Below are 20,987 nucleotides of genomic sequence, written 5' to 3' on the forward strand. Positions count from 1 at the left end.
GGGGTGGGGCGTGTGCCCCCCGCCCCAAATGGGAAACCCACCGTGGCTCAACCCTTGCCCGGAGCAGAAGGACCCCCGGGATCACCCGGGGCCGAGCCGGAGCTGAGGGACCCCCAGGACCCCCGTGCTGCAGGTGCGTGGGGTGCGGGTGTGCCAGGTCGGGGCACGTGGGCACCGGTTCCGGGGGGTCCTCGGGGCCCCCCCTGACCCCCCCTCGCCCCCCAGCATGGCGCAGTGGCAGGAGGTGCAGGGCTTGGCCAACACGTACCTGGAGCAGGTGCACCAGCTCTACGCGGGCTCGGAGCTGCCCATGGCCGTGCGCCAGTGCTTGGCCGCCTGGATCGAGGACCAGAACTGGTAACGGGGGGCCGGGGCTGGGGGGGCTGCACCGGGGGGGGGCACGGGCCGTGCCAGCGCTGAGCCCGCCGTGCCACAGGCGCCAGGCGGCCGAGCCGCTCTCCTCCCACGCCCGGATGCTCTTCCACTCCTTGCTGGTGCTCCTGTCGGAGCAGCTGGGCAGCCTGGGCTCGAGCCACGAGGATTTCATGCTGAAGCACAACCTGCGCAAGGCCCACCGGGACCTCCAGGTGGGCATCAGGGCCAGGGTGGGGGGCTGAGGGAGAGGGGCCGGGGGGGCCTCTGTGCCCTGCTGACCCCCCCCCCTGCCCCTCCACAGGCCGAGTTCGAGGAGAATCCGGAGAAATTCGCCAACCTGGTGGCCAACCTGCTGCAGGAGGAGCAGCGGATCTTGCGCCTGGGGCAGGCGGGGGGGCAGGTAGGGCAGGGGCGTCCCCCCCTCGCCCCGTGGGGTCCCGGGGCCGCTGCTCACACCCCGGGTCTCCGCAGGGAGGGTCGTCCCCGGCGCCCGCCGCGCCCCCGGAGAGGGGCCGGGAGCAGCAGATCCAGCGGCGCTTGGCCGAGTTCCACACGGCCCTGCAGGTAACGGACCCCCCCGGGCCCCCAGGCCCCCGGGGGCTGCCCGGGCCCCCCTGACCCCCCTCTGCCCGCAGGAGGCCGAACGTGCCTTCCGGCACCTGGAGGACCTGCAGGACGCCTTTGACTTCTGCTACAAGGTGCACTACCAGCCAGGTGAGCCCCATCCCGGGGGGGAGAAGGGGGATGGCGCTGCCCTGCGCCCCCCCCGAGCCCCCCTGAGCCCTCCCCCCGCCCACAGGTCAGGACAGGATCAGGGACCCCCAGTACGCCCGGCAGCTCCAAGCCCTCCAGGCCAAGCTGCAGAACCTGGACCAGCAGCGGCGGGTGAGGGGGGGCTGGACTGGGTCTGGGGGGGCCGTGGCTGCTCCTCACCCCCTGCTCAGACCCACATCTGTCCCCAGGAGGTGCTGGCTCAGATGCAGCAGCTTTTGGGGCGCAGCGAGACCCTGCGGGAGCTGCTGCAGCAGGAGTTGGGGGACTGGCGGGAGCGGCAGCAGCGCTCGTGCCTGGGAGCCCCCGTGGACACCAACCTGCGCCCGCTGGAGACCTGGTAGGGCCGGGGGGAGAGGGGGGCACGGGGGGGCACAGCCGGCCCCCGCTGAGCCCCGGGGCCCCCGCAGGTTCACGGGGCTGGGCCAGGGGCTGTTCCAGCTGCGGCAGCTGCTCCGGGCGCTGAGCGACCTGCGGCAGAAGGTGACCTACGAGAGGGACCCGCTGGCAGCAGAGACCCCCCTCCTGGAGCAGCGGCTGCAGGAGCAGCTCACACACCTGCTGAAGAGGTAGGAAAGGGGATGTAAATGGCTGGAGCTGCGTCAGGGTTAGATATTGGGAACAGGTCGTTCCCCCAGCAGGTGGTCGGGCACTGAACAGGCTCCCCAGGGCAGTGGTCACGGCACCAAGGCTGCCAGAGCTTGGGGAGTGTTTGGACAACTCTCTCAGTGCGTGGTGGGATTTTGGGGATGTCCTGTGCAGGGCTAGGAGCTGGACTTTGAGCCTTGTGGGCCCTTACCAGCTCAGGGTATTCTACGGTTCTGAGAGGTGGGGGCAGCGTGGGTGGGGCCAGGATGCTACCGGGGCAGCCCCGACCCCCCTCTCTGCCCCAGTGCCTTCGTGGTGGAGCAGCAGCCCAGCACCCCCAACCCCTTGAAGCGCCCGCTCGTGCTCCGGACCGGCACCAAGTTCTCGGCCCGCGCCCGCCTGCTCGTGCGGCTGCACGACCGCAACCACCGCATGGAGGCCACGATCCACATCGACAGGTCGGGACCCCCAGAGCCCCCGCCCGCCCCCGGGGGTCCCGCTCCCCCGCTGACACCCCGCTCTCTCTTGCAGGGACCCCCCCAAGGTCAAAGGGTGAGAGCCGGGCGAGCGCTGGAGGTGGCGGACGGGGCTGTGCCCCCCCTGCCCGGGGGTCCGGGACCCCCCACCCGCCGCCTCTTCTCCGCCCCGCAGGTTTCGCAGGTTCAACATCCTGACGTCGAGCAGCAAAACGCTCCTGGCCGGGGACAGTCCCCAGGAGGGGCTGGTCTGCGACTTCCAGTACCTCGTAGGGGCCCCCCCCAGACCCCCAGATCCCCCCGGGGCAGAGAGCGGGGCGAGGACCCCCCCCAGCCCCGGCCCCCGCCCCGGGCTGACTCTGTCCTGCCCCGCAGACGCTGAAGGAGCAGAAGGACAGCAGGTCTGGCAAGGGCAGCAAAGGCGCCGGCGAGGTGGGTGCGGGGCTGGGGGCTGTGGGGACGCAGGGGGGGCCGAGGCCACGTGGTGACCACAGTGCCACCTCCTTACAGAGTCCCCTGGTCGTGACAGAGGAGCTGCACCTCATCACCTTCACGCTGGCCTACGCCTACTGCGGGCTGGAGCTGGAGCTGAAGGTGAGGACTGGGGGGCTCGGGTGGGCCTAGGGGGCCTGGGGGGTTTGGGGGAGGCTGGGGAGGCTGGAGGGCTTGGGGGATGCTGGGGGGACTGGGGGTTGCCAGCCTGACCCCCACACCCCCCACAGACCTCCACGCTGCCCTTCGTCATCATCTCCAACAACAACCAGTTCTCCAGCGCCTGGGCCTCCATCCTCTGGTTCAACATGCTCAGCTCTGACCCCAAGGCGAGCAGGACCCCCAGCCCTGCACTGCCCCCCATGCTCCCACCCCTGCCATCTCCTGCCCCGTGCCCCCCTGTCCTGGTCCTTGTCCCGTCCCCGTCCCTGCTCCTCACTGATCTCCATCCTGTGCCAGGTTCCTGGGCCCTGTTCCTGCTGTTGATTGCCCCGTGCCCTCTCCCTGGTCCCTGTTCCACCCCCATCCCCTGATCGCTGTCCTGTACCTGTCCCTTGGTCCCTGTCCCAACACCTGGACACCATCCCCTGCCCCAGTGCACATCCCCATCCCCTGCCACACATCCACATCCCCCGGTCCCTCTCCCATCCCTGTCCCTGTCCCGTGTCCCTGTCCCTGCTCACCCCCTGTCCCGCAGGACCAGCACATTTTCTCGGCGCCGCCCCCGGCGCCGTGGCCCCGTCTGGCCAAGGTGCTGAGCTGGCAGTTTGAGAGCGTGGCAGAGAGGGGGCTGAGCCAGAACCACCTCCTCATGCTGGCCGAGAAGCTCTTTGGTAAGGCTGGGAGCCAGCCCCGACCCCCGGGGGGACACGGCGGGGACGGGGCTGTGCCGTCCCCCTGCTCACCCTGCTCTCGCCTCCAAGGCTCGAAGCCGTCACCAGAGAGCACCGTGGCCTGGCACAAGTTCTCCAAGGTGAGCAGAGCCTGTCACCCCTGTCGGCATCCCCCCAGGACCCTGCCCTCTCATCCCCCCCATCCTCCCGTGGCCCTGTCCCCCCCAGCCCCTCTCACCCACCCTCTCCCTCAGGACGGCACCGGCTTCTCCTTCTGGGCTTGGCTGGACGGGATCCTGGGGCTGCTCCAGGAGCACCTCAAGCAGCTTTGGAAGGACGGGTAGGAGCAGGGCTGGGGGCTGGGGGGGCCCGGGGGCTGCAGGGGCTGACAGTGCCTCCCCCAGACTCATCCTGGGCTTCGTGAGCCGGAAACAAGAGAGGAAACTGCTGAAGTCGAAGAGAACGGGGACGTTCCTGATCCGGTTCAGCGAGAGCGTCCTGGGGGGGGTCACCTGCACCTGGGTGGAGCATCCCGAGAGTGGTGGTGAGTGCACCCCACGGCCCCGGGGTCCGGCCCCTCAGCCCGCCCTGGGCACTGACCCCTGGGGGCCCTGCAGGATCCCCCACTTTCCATTCGGTGGATCCGTACACGGCGGTCGAACTGGCGTCCCTGGCACTGCCCGACATCATCCATGATTACCACATCATGATGGAGGAGAACGTTCCCGAGAACCCCCTCCAGTTCCTGTACCCCGACACCCCCCGAGACAAGGCCTTCGGGCCCTACTACAGCCAGCGGCAGGAGGGTACGGCCTGGCACGGCCTGGCACGGCACAGAGCAGGGGGAGCACCTGCCACCCCCTCTGATCCTCCTCTCTTCCCCCAGGGAACCTGACAGAGCCAGAGAAATACCTGAGACAGCGCCTCATCCGTGTGTCCTCCAGGTGAGGCAGTGGAGGGCTCAGTCCCCCATCTCCCCATAGTCCTGGACTTGGTGACTTGGACCCCACAGGAAAGGGGATGCCCTGACCCTGACCCTGACCCTGATCCTGACCCTGATCCTGACCCTGACCCCCTGTCTCTCCCTCCAGGCAGGCAAATAAGTCGTGGCAGACGGAAGAGGAGCTGGTGGCTGCCACTGAAAACCTGGAGACGCTGCAGCTGCAGCCCAGAGGACAGGGCACACAGTGGGATGGTGGCCTGGCACTGCCACAGTCCCAGAGCCCAGGGACACCTCAGGGAGTGGCTGTGAGCCCAGGGACGCTGCAGGTGGTGGCCACGAGCCCGGGGATGCTGCAGCCCGGGGCCTTGGGGACACTGCAGTCGGGGTCCCAGTGCCTGGAGCCACCACAGCCACCGCAGGTGGGATCCGAGGTCTCAGAGGTGGTGGTGCAGGTGGTCCCCAACATCCAGGACACAGTGGAAGTGGCACTAAGGGCTGTGGGGACTATACAGGTACTGCCTGGGGGGGTGGGGATGCTGCAGGTGGGACCAGGGGACTTGGGGACACTGCAGGTGCTGCCGGGGGACCAGGGGACGGTGGCTGTGGACACGGGGATGCTGCAACAAGTGGGAACTGTGGACACAGGGATGCTGCAACAAGTGGGAGCTGTGGACACAGGGATGCTGCAACAAGTGGGAGCTGTGGACACAGGGATGCTGCAACAAGTGGGAGCTGTGGACACGGGGATGCTGCAGCCCAGACCGGGGGCTGCGGAGCCACTGCAGGTCACTGAGGGCCAGGGGCTGCTGCCACCAGAGCTGAGGGACCTGGAGCTGCTGCCCAGGAGCCAGGACATCCAGGAGCTGCTGCAGTCGCTGGAGCCAGGCTCAGGGACGCTGGAGACGCTGGAGGTGGCAGAGCTGATGCCAAACATGCCGGAAAGCTTGGACGGGAGGCCCCAGCTGGACCCTGGGCTGGCAGGTGAGTGCTGGGGTGAGGGATGCACCTGGGGATCCCAGGGGTGTCTGGAGTTCCCTGGGATTCTCAGGGATGCACCTGGGGATCCCAGGGATGCACCTGGGGATCCCGGGGGCTCTGAGGGCTGTACCTGGGGGTCCCAGAGGTGTCCCCTCAGCACTGACCCGTCCCCCCTCCCCTCCCAGGTGCCGCCGTGCTCCTGGGCCACCGTGACCCGTTCCTGCCACAGCCCGAGGACTTGGCTCTGCCCACTGTCAACTCCCTCTTCGCCTCCACCGACTTCCCCCCGCTCCACGTCGACGCCAGTGACTTCCAGTGACTCCCCCCGGCCCCTCCCCTGTAAATAAACCCCTTCCCACCCCCCCGCCCGTGCCCCCGTTGCGCCGCACGCGGGAGCCGCTCGTCTCCTCCAGAGCTTTATTAGAAACTCATAAATACCCGAGATAAATAGGGAACGCGGCACATAAATAACCCCTCGAGAGGGAGGGAATAAATAGGGGGGTGGGAGCCCCGGGGCTCAGCGGGCGCTGTGGGTGAAGACGCGGCTCATGACGGCGGCGAAGGAGCGGAGCCGGTTCAGGGCCAGGTGCCGGAGCAGCCCGTGAGACCAGTTGTTGCTGGGGTCCATGGGGTGCCGGGGGGGGTGGCCGTGCTCCTGCTGCGGGGACAGAGGTGTCAGGGGGTCCAGGGCCACAGCTGATGGCTCCTGTGTCCCCCGACGGGCTCCTTCGGGGCTCCCACCCTCCGCCTCACCTGGACGAGGCCCAGCAGCTGGTCCATCGTGGTCTCCAGCTGGGGCTGGGGCTGCTCCCTGAAGATGTCGGAGCCCAGCAGGTCCCGGTAGTGCTGGAGCGCCTGGAGGATCCGGTGCAGGCAGCGCTGCGGGGGCCAGGGGGGTGAGATGGGGGTCTGGGACCCTCCCACACCCCTGGGCACTCTTGGGAAGCCCACGTGCATCCCTCAGTATCCCTGGGATCCTCAAACATCCCTGGGACCTCCAGTGCATCTCTCAGCATCCCTGGCACCCCCAGACATCCCCAGGACCCTTAGACACATCCCTCAGCATGCCTGAGACCCCCAGACATCCCTGGGACCCCCAGACGCCTTCAGAATCCCTGGGACCCCCAGGCATATCCCTCAGCTTCCCTGGGACCCCTAGTCACCCTGGGACCCCAAGGTGCATCTCTGAGAGCCCCAGAGCCCTCCCTGGGCTCCCCAGCCCCCCTCAGCGTCCCTGCAGCCCCCCAGCCCCTGCAGCCCCCCGTACCGTGTTGTTGGTGTCCAGTGTGGGGGGGTCACAGGCGTCGCTGCAGAGGATCCGGGGGGGCCAGTTCTGGGGGTCCTCCTCGCTCAGCTGCATCTCCTCCTGGAGCAGGGGGTCAGTGGGCTCTGCACGTCCCCCGGGCCCCCCGCACCCTCGGGCCCCCCCTCCCACCTGGATGCTCCGCACGTCCCGGTGCCCGCCGTCCCCCGTAACCCCCCGGTCCCCCCGGCCGAGCCCCTCGCGCTCACCAGCACCGGGTGCGGTTCTTTGACGGTCGCCAGCAGCCGCGACAGGTCCCGGGAGAGGATCTTACAGGCGGCCCAGTCGGTGCCGGGGGCCGGGGCCGGGGTCGGGGCCGGAGCCGCGGGCGGCGGCAGCAGCAGCGGGAGGCAGAGACAGAGGCAGAGGCGGCGGAGCGAAGCCATTCCCGGTCGTTCCCGGTCGATGCCGCCACCGGCGCTGCCACCGGGTACTTATGGGGCGGCGGCAGGTGGGGAATCCCCGGGGCAGGTGGCTCCCGCCCCCCGTTACTGCGAAATCGCCTCCCTCGAAAGCAGAACCGATACCGGGCCGGGGTCCCCTGGCCGCGCCCGGCCCCGCTCCCCACCGGGACAGGACGGGATGGGACGGGACGGGCAGGAAAACCCGGGGCAGTTCCTGGCGGCTCCGCGCCCAGCGGGATGGGAGGGACCTGCACCGGCACCGGGACCTCCCCTGGGTGCACCTGGGCTGCCCCCGACGAGCGCACCGGGGAGCCCGCGGCGGTGTCACCTCGGTGGATCCCCCGTTGCGTCCCCCCGTGTCCCCTCCGGTGTTCCTCGCGTGTCCCCGTGCTTTCCTCGGTGTCCCTCCCGGTGTCCCCCGGCCTCCCCAGGACATCAGCCGGCGGCTCCCCGCGGCCTCGGGGGTCCCAGCGGGGCTCGCCCCGCCCTCGCGCCCCCGGGGTCCCGCAGCCCCGGTCCCCTCCGGGCCGGGCCGAGACGTGCTGCCCGCAGCGCCGCAATCCCGGCGGCCCCGACGGGGCGGCTCCGGCGCTTCCCGCTCCCGCCCGGCGGGGCTGCCCCCGGCCTTCCCCGGGCACGGACACCGGCGGCGGGGCTGCCGTGGGTCTGGAAGGGGAGACACGGGGGAGGCCGGCGCCGATGGGGCTCAGCACCGCGGTGCGCTGTCCCGGGGACTCCCTGGGACCCTGCGGAACTCCGTGGGACACCAGTGGACGCTGTGGGATGCCAAGAGACTGCGTGGCAGTCTATGGGGCGTTTAGGGACGCTTTGGGATCCTGTGAGGTGCCACGGGACGCGGTGGGACCCCCGGGATATTGTAGAACCCCGTGGGACACTGTGGGACTCCGTGGAACAGTGGGACGCGGTGGGATGCTGGGGACAGCGTGGGACACTCTGGGGATTTTAGGGACACTTTTGGGATCCCGTGGGGTGCTGAGGGGCAGCGTGGGACCCGTGGGATACTGTGGGATGCCACGGGCTGCTCCGTGACACCAGTGGACACGGTGGGGTGCCAGGGGCGTGCGAGGGACACTGTGGGGTACTTGGGGACACTTTGGGATCCCGCGGGGTGCCAGGGCACGCGGTGGGACCCCGTGGGGCACTATGGGGCACCGTGGGGTGTCGGGGGAGTCAGAGAACAAGGTGGGACCCCGTGGGGTACAGTGGGGTGTCCGGGGACGCTGCGTGACATCCATGGGAGCCCACGGCCCGCCGCAGGTGCCGCACCGACCGGCAGCGCCCGGGGGTCAGCGAAGCATCCGGGAGTTGGGGGGTCCCCCCGGGGCTCCCCCGCCCCGCCCCGGCCGCGTCCAGCCTTTCTGGCCCCTCCGCCGCCCCGTCCCGCCGCGCCGCTTAGTCCCGCCCTGAACGGGCGCTGATTGGCCCGTGCAAAGCGCCCCGCGCTGCCATTGGCCGGCTGGCGGGCGGGGGGCGCGGTTGCCGTAGCGACGCGGGAGCGGCCCCGGCCCGGCCCGGCCCCGGCGGGACGAGCCCGGTATCGCGGCCCCGGCCCCGGCGGCGGCTCGGTAACGGCGGGCGCGGGGGGGGAGGAGGGTGGCGGCCGCCCCGAGCTCGGAGAGAGCGGCCGCTAGGGCCGGGTCCGGTGGGGCCGGGACCCCAGTGCCGCGCCCAGGGCTGCTGCCGCCGATACCGCCGGCGCGCTCGGTGTCGGCTCGCGGAGATAAGGGCGGAGGGTGCGGAGCTTAGCCCGGAGTCGCCGGGGGTGGGGCGGGGCGGGACCTCGAGCTCCGGGAGCTGCCGGTACCGGGCGGGGCTCGGCTTCCCGGGCAGGCTGGGACTATTGCCCCGTGCCCGGGGAGGCTGCCCGGTACCCCAGGGCTGCTTCCCGTCTGCCCAGGCACTCCCCTGTGCTCTGGGGCCGCTGTCCGGTACCCCGGGGAGACTACCCGGTATCTTGGGACCACTTCCCGGTTCCTCAGGCAGCTGCCCGGTGTCCTGGGACCACTGCCTGGTTCCCCCTGGCCCGGGGGCCACCACAGGCTCCTCATGGCCATGACGGGGCTCTGAGCGTGTCCTGGGGAGGGACTTTACAGCCCCGGTGTCCTCGGTGTCCTGGCAGAGCCCTGCACCCCACACTCACTGGACATTCCAGTTGCCATTCCCATCCCCGGAGTCACCGATTCCAAGAACCGGTGGCTCTGGGTGTTCCTGACCAACCACCTCCGGTTCCTTTTCTGTCCCAGAGGCCACCGGGATTCACCATGAATTTCGAAGGGCTCAACCCCTCCCTGGCCGAGTATGCGCCGCCCCTGCACCCGGCGCTGGACCCCGTCCTGGACCCCCACCTCAACCCCAGCCTGGTGGAGCTGGACCCCGAGGGGGTGTCCCTGGAGGGCATCCCGGTGCCAGAGTCGGTGCACCTGATGGAGGGCATGTACAGCGAGCTCCACACGGCCGTGTCCGAGGTCGGGGTGCCCGTCTCCGTGTCCCACTTCGACCTGCACGAGGAGATGCTGTGGATTGGGAACCACGGGGTAGGTGGGGAGGTCACTGCGGGGAAACCTGGGGAGCAGGGAATTTGAGGGAATCATGGAATGGTTTGGGTTGGGAGGGAGCATAAAGATCACCCGGTTCCATCCCCCTGCCATGGGCAGGGACACCTCATACTAGCCCGGGCTGCTTCAGCCTGGCCTTGGACACTTCCAGGGATGGGGCAGCCACAGCTTCTCTGGGAAATCCATTCCAGCCCCTCCCCACCCTCACAGGGAGGAATTTCATCCCAAAATCCCATCTAAATCTCCTTCTTTAGTTTAAAACCCTTCCCTCTTTATCTGCCCATGTCAGTTCTCGGAGCACGGGCCTCCTGCTGCTTCCCAAGTCACGGCTGTGGGACTGATGGATCTTTTGATTCCTTACTGGTGTTTGCATCCAGGGAAAAGTCTGACCAGCCTCCCACAGTCTGGAGCACCCGGGGGGGGGCCAGGACATCCCCCCGTCGTCCGGCCGAGCTGTGAGGCCGCCGGTCGCTGCCTCCTCCTGGGAGCTGGCGCAGGACAAAGCGACCTTCACCTGTGTCACATCCCTGGGACGTGGGGTGGGTTGTGATGTCCCTGCCCCTCTGTGTTTAGGGCCATGCCACCTCCTTCTTCGGCCCCACGCTGGAGCGATACTCTTCCTTCCAAGTGAACAGCAGCGACGACATCCGCCAGATCCAGAGCCTGGAGAACGGCGTCCTCTTCCTCACCAAAACCAACCTGAAGTACATGTCGCGGGGCGGCCTCATCATTTTTGACTACCTGTGAGTCCTGCCCCTGTGCTGTGGGGTGGTCCTGGCCCCTCTGCCTCCCTGCCACCCCTTCCCTGCTGCCTCCTGGAGCCAGGCAGGAGCGTGAGGGTGTCCCGTCCTCTCCCCCAGCATGGATGAGTCCGAGGACATGCACAGCCTCCTGCTGACGGACAGCAGCACCCTGCTCGTGGCCGGGCTGCAGAACCACGTCCTCGAGATCGACCTCAACACCGTCCAGGAGACGCAGAAGGTACGGCTGGGCCGGGGGCTGCTCCCTGGAGCAAAGCTCCAGGGTTCATCCCCGCTCATCCCGCTTCCCTCCCAGTACACCGTGGAGGTCCCCGGCATCACCATCATGAGGCAATCGAACCGTTTCTTCTTCTGCGGGCACACTTCGGGGAAGGTAATGCCAGCCCTGTCTGACCTGCCGGGGTACCCTGGAGCTGGGATCCGTCTCCTCCCAGAACTCCGGGGGCTCCGGAGCGGGCGCCTGGCACCCAGCGCCGTCCCCCGCAGGTGTCCCTGCGCGACCTGCGCACGTTCGTGGTGGAGCACGAGTTCGACGCCTACTCCGGGAGCTTGTCCGACTTCGACGTCCACGGGAACCTCCTGGTGACCTGCGGCTTCTCCAGCCGGATGAACGGGCTGGCCTGCGACCGCTTCCTCAAGGTCTACGACCTGCGCATGATGCGGGCGACCACCCCCCTGCAGGTCCACATCGACCCCTTCTTCCTGCGCTTCATCCCCACCTACACCTCCCGCCTGGCCATCATCTCCCAGACAGGTGTGTGAAGCTGTGGCCCTGGGGGTACTGGGGTGGTGGTCCCGGCATCCCCAAGCTCAGGGTCAAATCCCAGGGGATTCAGCCTGGAGCAGAGGAGACTGAGGGGAGACCTCGTTGCTATGTACAACTTCCTCAGGAGGGGCAGCTCTGATCTCTGCTCTCTGTGACCAGCCATGGGAGCTGAGGGAACTGCTGGAGCTGTGTCAGGGAAGGGTCAGGCTGGATCTCAGGCAAAGGTTCTTCCCCCAGAGGGTGGCTGGGCACTGAACAGGCTCCTCAGGGCAGTGGTCATGGCCCCAAGGCTGCCAGAGCTCCAGGACCATTTGGACAATGCTCTCAGCACATGGTGGGATTGTTGGGCTGTCCTGTGCAGGGCCAGGAGTTGGGCTGGAGGATCCTTGTGTGTCCCTTCCAACTCAGGATATTCCATGATTTTAGAGATCAGGGAGTGTTTGGACAATGCTCTCAGGTGTTTGGATTTGGGGACTGGGAGGACTTTTGGGGTTTTCCTGTGCAGGGCCAGGAGCTGAACTTTGATCTTTGTGGGTCCCTTCCGTGGATGTCCCATGGGTATTCCATGATCTAAGGATGGCTGGCTGAGCGCTGCTGACCCGTGTCCAGTGGGTCACCATGTGGGTCACCATGTCCTGGGTCACCGTGTCCCGGTGCCACGTTGTCCTTGCACTTGCTCTCCCACAGGCCAGTGCCAGTTCTGCGAGCCCACCGGGCTGGCCAACCCCGCCGACATCTTCCACGTGAACACGGTGGGGCCCCTCATCATGACCTTCGACGTGTCTGCCAGCAAACAGGCGCTGGCCTTCGGCGACTCCGAGGGCTGCGTCCACCTCTGGGCCGACTCCCCGGAGGTCACCTTCAACGCCTACTCCCGGGAGACCGACTTCGCCCTGCCCTGCATGGTGGACACGCTGCCACACCTGGACTGGAACCAGGACCTGGTGCCGCTCTCGCTCATCCCGGTGCCGCTGACCAGCGACGCGCTGCTCTCCGACTGGCCTGCCGCCAACTCCGCCCCGGCACCGCGGTAATTCCCAGCCCCTCCCGGGAAAAACAACCTCTCCTTCCTCCTCACCTGCCCTGGGAAGTGCCAGATGAGTTCCTGGCAGTGGACAGGAATGGCCGAGGGGCAGTGCCTGTCCCTGTGCTCAGCGCTGCCGCCCTGCCCTGGCATAACCCAGGGGGTTTGTTGGGTTGGAAAATGAACCTGGGGAAGGACTGAGGAGGGAGAGCACTCGGGACCACCCTTAGGGTGGGCACCTGAGCACACCCAGGAGGCGTCTGGGTGGGTAAGAGATGCTGCTCTGACTCAGGGGGTATTGTTTGCAGGCGAGCCCCCCCAGTAGATCCCGAGATTTTGCGAACCATGAAGAAAGTGGGATTCATCGGCTACGCCCCAAACCCCAGGACCAAGCTCCGCAACCAGGTACCCGCTCTCAGCAGGGGGTTTTGAGGGGGTGGGGTGGTGTTTCCAGCGCTGGAGCTCTGCAGGTCAGAGGAGGGCGGAGCTTGCTGTGTGCTGAGCCATCTCCGAGGTTTCAGGGACAGGGATGAGGGGCGGAATTCCCGTGGGATGTGGCAGGTGTATAGTTTGGAGGTGTCAGCTTCTCTTGAGCAGAGCCAGCCTGGCAGTTTTCCCAGTTCCATCCCTCCCTGGCTCTGTGGCAGGGAAGGCTTGAGCTGTCCAGTTGGGAGGTTCATGGCATGTCCCTCACCCTTGGGAAAACACTGCCCACGGTGCCTCTGTAGTTTCCCACAGTGACAAATCCCTGTGAGAAGGAAGGTGTGGAGGCCTCGTGCAGGTCCAGGGAGGGCCCCACTCCGTTCTGGTGTATCCCTTTGCTCATTCAGGGAGGCAGGAAAGCCCAGGAGTTGCTTGTGTCAGTACGTGGGGCTTCTCTCCACCTCAGGGTTCAGCTGCTCATCCCTTCTCTCCCCTCCTCAGATTCCTTATCGGTTAAAGGAGACGGACAACGAGTTTGACAACTTCAGCCAAGTCCCCGAGTCCCCGATCGGGCGGGAGGAGGAGCCACATCTCTACAGGGTGGCCAAGAAGTACAGGAAGGTGGTGGCCTCGGGGGGCTGCTCTGGGGCTGGCTGGGGGTCCCAAGGCTGGGCTGGCCATGGCCAAGGACACCCCTGGGTGCACCAGCTGTCCCATGGGGGGCCCACGGCGTGGGAAGGTGCTTGTTTAACACGTCACATCTCCGCTCAGGTCACCATCAAATACTCCAAGCTGGGGCTGGAGGACTTTGACTTCAAGCATTACAACAAGACGCTGTTTGCAGGGCTGGAGCCCCACATTCCCAATGCCTACTGCAACTGTATGATCCAGGTGGGAGCCACCCCAGCCCTGCCCGGACCACCACGGCCCCGGGACCCCCCTGACTGCTCGGTCTCTGCCAGGTGCTGTATTTCCTGGAGCCCGTCCGCTGCCTGGTCCAGAACCACCTGTGCCAGAAGGAATTCTGCCTGGGCTGTGAGCTGGGCTTGCTCTTCCATATGCTGGACCTATCCCGAGGAGATCCCTGCCAGGTCTGTCGTGGGCTGGGCCGCCTGGGAGGGTCACAGGGATTGCAGGGGAACAGGAGCCGGGCGGTGCCGGTGTCAGGCACTGTGGAAACTCCTGTCACTTGACACTCTTGCCCCATCCCCAGGGAAGCAACTTCCTGCGGGCTTTCCGCACTATCCCGGAGGCTTCGGCGCTGGGGCTCATCCTGGCTGACTCGGATGAAGCCACGGGGAAGGTGAACCTGGGGCGGCTGATTCAGAGCTGGAACCGTTTCATCCTCACTCAGCTGCACCAGGAAACGCAGGAGCAGGAGGGGCCGCAGGCGTACCGGGGGGCTGGCACCAGGTGAGGCCCTGGCACGGGGACAGGACTGGGAGTGACGGAGCAGGGCTGGCTCCCAGAGACCACACCCATCCCTTGGGAAGGTTTCTTGCCACTCCTGCCTGCCCTGAGGGGTCCATGGGAATGCCCCAGGTGGTCCATGGGAATACACGAAGCTGCAGGCTATGCTATGGCAGCGTGTGAATCCCATGCTGAGCCTTTGTCCTAAGCCAAACCTGGTTGGAGGGGTGAGGCTTCACAGAGGACACCAGCTTGAGCTTCCAGAGGGGCTTGGAGGGGCTGGGGCTGCTCAGAGGACACTAGCTCTGGAAACCCAATGGCCGGTTCCCCAAGAGCTGCTGGAATCTGGGAGCTGGCCCTGTGCAGCCCGAGACATGGGCCCCCATAGGGATCTCTGGGATCCTGCTGACCCCAGTGCTCTGTTTTTCCAGCAGCTTTGGGTCCTCAGGGGACTCTGTCATCGGGCAGCTCTTCAGCTGTGAGATGGAGAACTGCAGCATGTGCCGCTGTGGGAAGGAGACGGTCCGAGTGTCCTCCACGCTGCTCTTCACCCTCTCCTACCCCGAGAGCACCGGTAACGGCAGGGCCAGGCCCTGGGGATGGGGGGCTTTGTTATCCCTGACTTTTCCAGGTGAAACACACCTGCAGTGAGGAGCTGCCAGGCTGTGGCAGCCCCAGGTCTAGGGTTGGGTTTCCAACCAGCCGAGCTTTTGGCTACAGAAAGACAGATTTGGGGGTTGACCTTCTGGCTGGTGGTTGTGAGGAAAACCCCAGAGGTTTGGCTGAGCTAAGTCGGCGAAGGTTTTGTGTGTTGGAAGGTGACGTTATTATCCTTTCTCCCTTCAGAAAAACCAGCCAAGGATTATGAGTTTGCCCAAATTTTAAAGCGAAGCATCTGCTTGGAGCAGAACACACAGGCCTGGTGTGAGAACTGCGAGAAGTACCAGCCCACGGTGAGCCCAGGAGGGGGCACGGGCATGAGGGGCTGCAGGAGATGGGCATGAGGGGGGCAGTTTCTCCGTTAGTCACTGGGGAACCTCCTGAGCAGATGCCAGAGATTCGGTTCCTGGCCCGGCCGGCAGCCGATGTGCCGTGGGGTATTTCCTGGGCTGTGTGAATTCATCTCACAGGACTGAATCCTCCCAGGGGAGGGGGCAGAGAGAAACCCCCTGGGAGCTGATGGAGCAGGCTGCTCCCTGCCTCAGTTGTCCTGGGAGTACCCCCAGCTACCAGGAATGCAGCCAGGGAGGGGAGGCAGCGCTGCGGGGAAAGGCACCGGTGGAGGGCTGAGTGTTCCAAACCCAACCTGAGCCTCTCCAGGCTCCCGGTGCTGCCCCACTTCCATCTCCTGCTCCCTCCACAGGTGCAGACCCGGAACATCCGCTGCCTGCCAGACGTCCTGGTCATTAACTGTGAGGTGAACAGCTCCAAGGAGGCAGATTTCTGGAAGACACAGGCTGAGGTGGGGGAGACACTTGGGGCCTTGTTCTCCCGGCTCACGGGGGTTGCGGTGCCCGGCCCTGCGGAGGTTTTCACTCTGGTCTCGCTGTCTCTGGCCTCTCTCCCTCCACCTGAGCTGTGCTCCCAGAGGATGTGGCGGTGTTTGGTCATGCCTGTAGCATGATCCGTGTGTTTGGAGTCGGAAAAGACGAGATCTCCTGTCGTGACAGAGCTGGTGTGACTGCAGGAGTCACTGCCATTCCCCCAGTCCCCCGGGACCTGCCAGCTCCCTGGAGCACGTGGGACGTTGGGTTTCCCTCACTGTCACTCTCCCTGTCACCGACTTTAACATCCCTGTCTTTTCCCTGCTCCTGGCCTGGCTGTCACCCACGTGTCCCCAGGGCTGGCCTGTCACCACCTGCTGACACTTGCCTGTGTTTCGTTGCCAGTATTCCTTTCAGAAAGCCATGATGAAGAGAGGAGGCTTTGACATCACCAAGGGAAAGGAGATCTCTCTTGGAGAGTGGTAGGTGACCGTTCAGGAGGAATTTCTGCATGGAAAGGGTCATCAGGCACTGAAAGGGGCTGCCCAGGGAGGCAGTGGAGTCCTCATCCCTGGAGGTGTCCAAGGGAGGACTGGACGTGGCACTCAGTGCTCTGGGCTGGGTCACGAGGTGGGGATCGGGCACAGGTTGGACTCGATGGTCTTGGAGGTCTTTTCCAACCTCAGAGATTCTGTGATTCTGTTCCTGGAGTGGTGGCTCTGAGCAGTGACACCTCCTGGGTGGTTCTCTGGGCCATTTCTCATTTAATAATGATAATTTGATAACCTGCCTGTGTGTAGCTCCTTGGGGGCTCTGAACTGGAACAGTCTCTGTTCTGCTCTGAGGCTGCACCACATCCCCTTCAGACACCTTTGTGACCCACCTGGTGATCCCTTTCTGAGCCCCCCATCCTCGTTCCCCTTTTCTAAATGACAAAAGCCCCAAACGCACGTTGGCCTTTGGTGGCTGACATTGGCTGAGCACCTCTGCCACGGTCCTGCTCCAGGCAGCTCCCCCAGGAGGTTTAGGAATAAGCTGGGGAGTGGGTGGGTGGGGATCCTGCCCTGAAGAAGTTGGCCAGGATGACATCCTATGTCTCCCTCTGCCTCAGCTTTCCATGATTGTCTGTGCAGGAAGGATCTGGGGAACCCCGAGATGGGGCACTCGTATGCTTCTGTGGAGGAACTGAAGAACATTTGGATCCCTCACGCCATCAAGATGAGGCTGACCAAGAGCAAAGAGCTTGACGTGAGCAACTGGAGCGAGACCGATGAGGTAAAGGCTGACAAGCTCCTTGTGGGGCTCCGTGGTCGTGTTCTCACGGGGCTGTGGCAGCAGAGCTGCCTCAGAACCGCTTTCCGCCGAGCCCGTGGCCGAGAGATGACGAGGATCTCTCGGAGACACCTCGGGGGAGCAAGAAAACCTCGGGGCTGGCGGTGACAGCGCATCCAAGTTCGGGGTTTGGGTTGGAGGGGACTCAGTCACTTCCCCGGGCCGGTTCCTCCCGCAGCTGAGCCCGACAGATGACCCCGAGTCCGTGTACATCTACGATCTCATGGCCACCGTCGTCCACATCCTGGATTCCCGCACGGGGGGCAGCCTGGTGGGGCACATCAAAGTGGGAGAGACCTACCACCAGCGGAAGGAGGTGAGACCCTGCGGGACCCCCACGACTGCATCACCTGCCGGCTCCCCAGAGCCATCCCGAGGGGTCCTGCTGCCCAGGGCATCGGGCCCATTCTGGGCTCTTAGTCAAGTGTTGAGTGTTTGGCTGAACGTGCCAGGCAGCCCTGAACAGCAAAGAGCTGCTTGGGCCCCTCACAGGGAGGGAAGGGCTGAAGAAACCCTCTTCCCACACACACTCAGGCTGGTTCCTCCTGGCCACGGGCACGGTGCCAGCTTTCCTTGTACTTCCAGGTAAGGGCAGGGACGTCATCTCCCCTCCCAAGGACAGGGCTGGTCTGGGCAGTCCTGTTGTCTGGTGGAGATGCCCAAGCCAGGAGTTCCCAGAGTGTGTCAAGGCTCCATCCCTGTCTCTTATCTCTTGCATCTCCCTGGAGTTTTGGTCAGGAGCTGGGCAGAGCCCAGAGCCTGTCCAGCCCGAACACTTCATGTACACTGTCACCACCCAGGGCAGCAGGGATTTCCCCACGGTGTCCCAGGAAGGGCGGGGGTTCCCACATGGCACTGTCACACCCCTCTTTCCCTGGTAACTGGGCAGAGGAGTCACTGCACTTGGCTGGGGGGGCCCTCATGGCCGTGCCCGTGCCTCTCCCCACAGGGAGTCACACACCAGCAGTGGTACCTCTTCAACGACTTCCTCATCGAGCCCGTGGACAAGGTGAGTTCTGAGGTGACACCGCACCTTTGGGGACCCCGTGGAGGCCCCGGGGCTGCCCCGCACTGTCCCCTCCCCTGCAGTGTGAGGCCGTGCAGTTCGACATGAGCTGGAAGGTGCCAGCCATCCTCTACTACGCCCGGAGGAACCTCAACGCCAAGTACAACCTCGTCAGTGAGTGGCTGCGGTGGGGGCGGCTGCGGGGCCGGCGCCGCCGGCTCCCCACTGAGCTCCTTCCCCTTTCCCTGCAGTCAAGAACCCCATCGAGGCCAGTGTGCTGCTGGCAGAGGCCTCGCTGGCTCGCAAGCAGCGCAAGTGCCACGCCACCTTCATCCCCCTCATGCTGAGCGAGATGCCCCAGGCGGGAGACCTGGTGGGGCTGGACGCGGAGTTCGTCACGCTGAACGAGGTCGGGGGTCCCTGGGGCGGGGGCTGGGGGGGGCTGGGGCACAAGGGCAGCCCCTCAGGGGCTGTAGGAGGAGCGGCTGAGGGGGTGCTTGGTCTGTTCAGCGAGGGGAGGCTCATCAGGGTGTGCAGCTTCCCTGTGAGGGGCTGTGGAAGGGCAGGCACTGATTTCTTCTCTGTGGTCACCAGTGACAGGACCCGTGGGAACGGCCTGAAGTTGTGTCAGGGGAGGTTTAGGTTGGATCTCAGGAAAAGGTTCTTCCCCCAGAGGGTGGCTGGGCACTGAACAGGCTCCCCAGGGCAGCGGGCACAGCCCCAAGGCTGCCAGAGCTCCAGGAGCATTTGGATGGTCCTCTCAGGCACATGGTGTGACTGTTGGGGATGGGCCTGTGCAGGGCCAGCCGTTGGGCTCGACGATCCTTGTGGGTCCCTTCCCATTCCAGATATTCTGTGATTCTGGGGCTGGGGAGGGTGGGTCACCACCTCCCCTGTCCCCTGTCTCAGGAGGAGGCCGAGCTGCGCAGCGATGGCACCAAATCCACCATCAAGCCCAGCCAGATGTCGGTGGCCCGGATCACCTGCGTGCGTGGGCAGGGCCCCAACGAGGGGGTCCCCTTCATTGATGACTACATCTCCACCCAGGAGCAGGTACGGGGCACCCACCTGGCCTCACGCAGCTCCCCAGACCCCCAGGGAGGATGGGCACCCACTGTACTGGTGACAGGTCACCTCAGCTGGACACCTGGTGACAGACATGGTGACAGACCATGGGTGCTCCCCATGGACACCTGGGTGCTCCCCATGGACACCTGTGTCCCCCGTGGTGACCTCACCTGGACACCTGTGTGCTCTGTTGTCCCTCTCCATGGAGGGGCACCTGCAGTGATAGCCCCCTGCCCAGGCTGCTGGCAGGCGAATTGGGGAGGGGGTTAAGCCCCTCAGCCCTCCCAGCCCACCTCCACAGGCCCTGGTCTCTGCAGGTGGTGGATTACCTGACCCAGTACTCCGGGATCAAGCCGGGAGACCTGGATGCCAAGATCTCCTCCAAGCACTTGACCACCCTCAAATCCACTTACCTGAAGCTGCGTTTCCTCATCGACGTGGGCGTCAAGTTTGTGGGCCACGGGCTGCAGAAGGACTTCCGTGTCATCAACCTGATGGTGACAGCACTGAGCCCCCTCCCTCCCCTGGGTGTGGGCAGGAGCTGTGCAAACCCTCCCCTCCGCGGCAGCCCCCCTGCCCTGGCAGCAGGACCCTCTCTGCTCTCCAGGTGCCCAAGGACCAGGTGATCGACACCGTGTACCTGTTCCACATCCCGAGGAAGAGGATGATCTCCCTGCGCTTCCTCGCCTGGTACTTCCTGGGTCAGTGGCCAAACTCCTGGATCCGGGAGGGGCGGGAGCAGGGGCATAAACCCCCCCGGGGGTCCCCACCAGGCCTCTCCCTGACCGAGGGATCTCCCCCCAGACCTGAAGATCCAGGGAGAAACCCACGACAGCATCGAGGACGCACAGACGGCGCTGCGGCTCTACCGCAAGTACCTGGAGCTGAGCCCGCAGGGCTCGGAGCCCGAGGAGTTCCGGAAGGTGCTCAAGGGGCTCTACGAGAAGGGCCGAAAGCTGGACTGGAAGGTGCCCGAGCCCGACAGCCAGAGCAGCCCCAAGCGTAAGGCCCCCCCATTCCCCCTCCCCGCGCCCCCTCCCCGCGCCCCCTGACCCCCTCTGTCCCCGCAGATGGGGCCGTGTTCCCCTCCGTGCTCGCCCTGTGACCGGAGCCCCTGCGAGGAGCAGCCTCGGGGCAGGCGGATAAATACGTGTGGAACTGGAACCAGCAGCGGGGTCGGGGCTGTCCCCGACCCTGCCCGATCCCCCCGGGCCTCCCCCGGGGCCCGGAGCCCCGGGACTCCCTTTCCCTGCCGGTACTGGGAATCCCTGCCCGCCCCCCCATCCCTCGCCCGCCGGCCCGGGCGCCCTCATAAAGCACCTCGGACACCCGCGCCTTGAGTCCTCCTTGGCTCCGGGGATCGGCACCGGCCACACGGGGCGGGGGAGCCGGGGCTGGCACCGGGGCACGGCAGGAAGGACTCGGGCTCAGACCAGGACCGAAGACACGGTGGTGCCGGGGCTGGGGCTGGGACAGGGCACAGAGGAACCGGACCGGGACCGGGGCAGGGCAGGAACGACCGGGACCAGGGACAGGACGCAGAGGAGCCCGGGCTGGCACCGGGCACACGGCAGGACACACCGGGGCTCAGATTGGGGGTACGGCAGGACGGCCGGGGCTCGCCCCGGCCCCGGGGTCACGGTGGGACGGACGGGGCTCGCCCCGGCCCCGGGGTCACGGCGGGACGGACGGGGCTCCGCCAGCACCGCCGGTACGGGGGCTGGGGGCGTGGCCGGGGCGGTCCCGTGGGCGGAGTCATCGCGAGCCCCGCCCCCTCGGGGCCGAGCGCCACGCGGCCGGGCCCTGGCAACGGCGGGGCCTCGGAGCCGGCCCGGGCTGCCCGCGGCGCTGCCTGCGCGCGGGACGGCCCCGCCGCCCACCGAGCCGCCGCCCCGCCCGCTCCGACCGGCTCCGCCGCACAGTCCGGCTCGGCCGCCGCCCGCCCCGAGCGGCCGTGCCCCGCGGCGGGGCGGG

The 20,987-nt window shown here is 66.3% G+C and overlaps 3 protein-coding genes across 6 annotated transcripts; 2 read left to right on the top strand and 1 right to left on the bottom strand.

The window, feature by feature from the left end:
• Nucleotides 1-58: 58 nt before the first annotated feature.
• On the top strand, nt 59-5,821 carry STAT2 (signal transducer and activator of transcription 2). 2 transcript variants are annotated; one of them, XM_039390712.1, is made up of 24 exons: nt 59-133; nt 226-357; nt 437-587; nt 677-775; nt 847-939; nt 1,011-1,089; nt 1,175-1,260; nt 1,338-1,486; nt 1,557-1,715; nt 2,040-2,192; nt 2,266-2,286; nt 2,386-2,479; nt 2,586-2,642; nt 2,721-2,804; nt 2,933-3,031; nt 3,400-3,535; nt 3,626-3,675; nt 3,790-3,875; nt 3,940-4,079; nt 4,153-4,341; nt 4,422-4,479; nt 4,627-5,090; nt 5,157-5,459; nt 5,642-5,821. In XM_039390712.1, the coding sequence occupies exons 2-24, from the start codon at nt 227-229 to the stop codon at nt 5,773-5,775; spliced, it is 3,015 nt and encodes a 1,004-aa protein (XP_039246646.1). In that variant the 5' UTR covers nt 59-133; nt 226; the 3' UTR covers nt 5,776-5,821. The 2 variants fall into 2 exon arrangements, with proteins under 2 accessions (XP_039246646.1, XP_039246645.1); XM_039390711.1 differs by having other exon boundaries at nt 4,627-5,459.
• Nucleotides 5,822-5,945: 124 nt separating this feature from the next.
• Nucleotides 5,946-7,145, bottom strand: IL23A (interleukin 23 subunit alpha). The gene is made up of 4 exons (XM_039390713.1): nt 6,969-7,145; nt 6,724-6,822; nt 6,210-6,335; nt 5,946-6,114 (listed from the first exon to the last, which is right to left on the bottom strand). Exons 1-4 carry the CDS (start codon nt 7,143-7,145, stop codon nt 5,974-5,976), a joined length of 543 nt encoding a protein of 180 aa, XP_039246647.1. The 3' UTR covers nt 5,946-5,973.
• A 1,685-nt stretch (nt 7,146-8,830) lies between these two features.
• Nucleotides 8,831-20,346, top strand: PAN2 (poly(A) specific ribonuclease subunit PAN2). 3 transcript variants are annotated; one of them, XM_027745803.2, is made up of 26 exons: nt 8,831-8,917; nt 9,428-9,718; nt 10,313-10,482; nt 10,600-10,720; nt 10,796-10,873; nt 10,987-11,254; nt 11,954-12,296; nt 12,599-12,695; nt 13,215-13,334; nt 13,485-13,604; nt 13,676-13,804; nt 13,927-14,126; nt 14,558-14,697; nt 14,970-15,076; nt 15,487-15,585; nt 16,013-16,089; nt 16,741-16,882; nt 17,118-17,255; nt 17,889-17,948; nt 18,029-18,119; nt 18,197-18,354; nt 18,855-18,998; nt 19,331-19,510; nt 19,621-19,714; nt 19,818-20,015; nt 20,084-20,118. In XM_027745803.2, exons 2-26 carry the CDS (start codon nt 9,446-9,448, stop codon nt 20,116-20,118), a joined length of 3,582 nt encoding a protein of 1,193 aa, XP_027601604.1. In that variant the 5' UTR covers nt 8,831-8,917; nt 9,428-9,445. The 3 variants fall into 3 exon arrangements, with proteins under 3 accessions (XP_027601604.1, XP_027601603.1, XP_027601601.1); XM_027745802.2 differs by having other exon boundaries at nt 8,836-8,917; nt 14,555-14,697; nt 20,084-20,123; XM_027745800.2 differs by lacking the exon at nt 8,831-8,917 and having other exon boundaries at nt 9,446-9,718; nt 14,555-14,697; nt 20,084-20,346.
• The last annotated feature ends 641 nt before the right edge of the window (nt 20,347-20,987 follow it).

The sequence above is a fragment of the Pipra filicauda genome, unplaced genomic scaffold (genome assembly GCF_003945595.2).
Source record: "Pipra filicauda isolate LSUMZ 115617 unplaced genomic scaffold, ASM394559v2 scaffold863_size64124_pilon, whole genome shotgun sequence".
NCBI lineage: Eukaryota > Metazoa > Chordata > Aves > Passeriformes > Pipridae > Pipra > Pipra filicauda.